Source organism: Channa argus, chromosome 15 (assembly GCF_033026475.1).
Source record: "Channa argus isolate prfri chromosome 15, Channa argus male v1.0, whole genome shotgun sequence".
Lineage (NCBI taxonomy): Eukaryota > Metazoa > Chordata > Actinopteri > Anabantiformes > Channidae > Channa > Channa argus.
In genome coordinates, this window is record NC_090211.1 from 17,025,198 (window position 1) to 17,028,194 (window position 2,997).

General features: G+C 36.3%; 1 gene segment (V, D, J or C); it reads right to left on the reverse strand.

The window, feature by feature from the left end:
* Positions 1-722: 722 nt before the first annotated feature.
* LOC137100598 (Ig heavy chain V region XIG14-like) lies at positions 723-1,160 on the reverse strand. The segment is given in 2 exon segments: positions 723-1,030; positions 1,118-1,160. Coding segments are annotated over 2 exon segments (351 nt in total).
* Positions 1,161-2,997: the final 1,837 nt, after the last annotated feature.

Below are 2,997 nucleotides of genomic sequence, written 5' to 3' on the forward strand. Positions count from 1 at the left end.
GGTAGCATAAACAAGAATAAGTCCTATTAATATTAGTGGAAATCATCACCTGCCCAGCAGATGGTTAAAAGCAACAGTCCTGTCCTACAGTCCATCGTGTGTCCACTGTTGTCTGTCGTCCTCTCTGCAGACTAATAAGTAGACGTGAAAGACATCTGAGTTTTGCATTGACTCCTCCTTAGAGTGGAACATTGACACAGACCTGAATCTCAGCTGTGGTTCAATGAAACTGGCAAATACATTTTTCACTTTACAAACAATCAAACATCCAATTCAAGAGGGATTTTTAAAGTTTTGGTATCATCTGTGCAAAACATGGACAAATACATTATCTAAATTATTGAACTCATCACTAATTATAAGTTCAGTGTCTATACAGCAAAAAACAAGTAGTTGCAGACAAACAAACAAAAGTATGTAATTCTCCAGTGCACTAATACAAAATGCACAATTTATGTATAAAAAAGTTTAATTGTGCTCTATATGATGAGGCCATGTATTCATTTTTTATTAAAGTATAAGTGGGATGTGTGTTTTTTTAATTAAATATTAAAATGTGATTTATTACGTTATTACTTTTTAACTGTTCCAAGAACTGACACTCTGTTTGAATCAACTGGTTTCTAAAATCATTCATGGTCTGAGGCTCCTCCTCTGGTGGCTTCATGTAACAAGTGTTCACACACTGAGGGGTTTTTGTTCAGCTCTACTGATGGTTTGTGTTACTGTGAGTCTCTGGCACAGTAATACACAGCAGAGTTTTCAGGCTGCAAATTCTGTCCATTTAGAGTCACTGTCTTTCTGGAGGAGTCTACAGTAATACTGAACTTGTTCTTCAGTGAATCGCTGTACACTGCTGTGCATCCAGCACATGAACGTCCAATCCACTCCAGTCCTTTTCCTGTAGGTTGTCTGATCCAATGTGTGCCGTAGCTGCTCAAAGAATAAGAGACCTGACAGGTGATGGACAGACGTTGACCTGGCTGCACAGTCACAGAGTCTGGCTGTGTCAACTGTTCACACTTCACACCTGTGGAGACAAACATGTTGAACATTGAATCAGTGTAATAATGTGCTGTGATGATACTGTCAGTTTCTGTGTCTCAGTGAGACTCACAGGATCCAGCAGCCAGCAGCAGCAGCAGAGCTACAGAGAACATGGTTGCTATTGAAGGTGATCTGATGGGAGCTTCTCTTCTTCTGCTGCAACTGACATCATGATATCAAGTCTTTATAGCAGACTGGGAGGAAGCTCACTTTGCATAGAGAAGGACACTGACTGCTTATAAAACCAAGATGGGCTGATGTGTCATATTCATACCAAATATACACTGTGAAAAACAAACATATAATAAAATTGGCCAAGTCAGCATTCTGTATCCAGTTTACCTTGTGTCTGTTAGTGATTTAGTTCCTGTCATTAACTCAGTAACACAAATTGTATGAATATAAGAAATAAATCAGTATTTTATTGGCTCCTTTATTAAAAGAAAATAAATAATATACCACACATCTCTGGAAAATAAACAAAAAAAAGGACAATTAAGTTTTAAATATATCATTATGTTCAACATGAACTGGTAATCACTTATATTTGTTCATGAATTTTAATAATTAGGTGGAAGATGTATATACTCATAAACACTAGGCTACCAGATCCTCTGCAGGACAGACTCAAAGTCTCCCAGGCATTTACCTTCTGAACTAGGGCAAGATTTGGTCTATAATCTGATTAGAATACAAATATTTTTATATATATATTTTTTGGGTTATGTTATTTTTTTTTATCTTTAAAACAGAAAGTTAAAAAACCTTAAACACCATGCCTTCTGATGTGAAAAAAACATAATTAAAAAATATACTTCATAGAAAGTTTTTTACTGGTTAATTTGTGATTGTTGGTCACTTCAGTGTACAAGTTTTAGTCTGTACTCTTTGGAATGTGGTGCATGATTGAATATCATTATTGTTTTAGACTTTGTTCGAGTCAACTGGTTTTTGAAATCATTGTGCTGTGAACTCCACTGACGTCTGTGTGAGGTTTTTATAGCTGAGTGACCAAACAGTTCACTGAGTTTGCATAGAATCCAACCTATAAAACATCAGTATTGTACTGGTGTCATTTTATCTGCAGTTTGAAAATCTGCCTGGAAACAAGCTCTGTAGGTTGTTAAACATTTCACTGTAAACTATTCAATCAGTGAAATAACTAACTATTATTCACACATGTACACAGGGTTTGTTTTGATGTGTGCACTTTATTTAAACATGAAAATTGAAATTAACATATTTATTTATTTTTTTGGTTATTACAGTTATTTTGAGTTATTGTGCTGAGGTTGTGAGGGTTTTTCGGGGCAGCTGTAAGTCCTTCCAGCAACACTTTACCTTGCCTTCTATTTTAGTTTAAAAGAAAAATCACGTTCTGATGAACAGTACAGTTGGAATTTGTAGCAGTGTTTGTAAACACTCACTGGTTATAAAACAAAGATGTGCTGATTTGTCAAATGTTATCACATCATCAATAGTGTCATAAACATTTATGTTGATACATAGAATTTATTGAGACTGATATATTAGTTTTTACATCACAAAACTTGTTACAAAGCAGATGAAATAATTCATTCACAGTTACACTCATGTAAACATGTAATTGTTGCCGTTAAATATAAATCTGCAGATACAGCTGCTGTCTGCTGTCGTCTCTGGAGATGGTGAACCGGCCTTGAACTGACTGTGAGTAGAATTTGTTGGTGCCACTACCTCTTTGATGCCACGCGATCCACTCCAGTCCTTTTCCAGGGGCCTGTCTGACCCAGTGCATGAAACAGCTGCTGATTGTGAATCCAGAAACTGTACAGGTCAGTTTGTGGGATTCTCCAGGTCTTTTAACCACTGGTTCAGATTCTGTCAGAGTCTGAGCATCAACACCTGTCAAACCAAAAAGAAAACAGATGCATGTGTTGTGTTAGGTTGGTAGCAAAAACAAGAATAAGT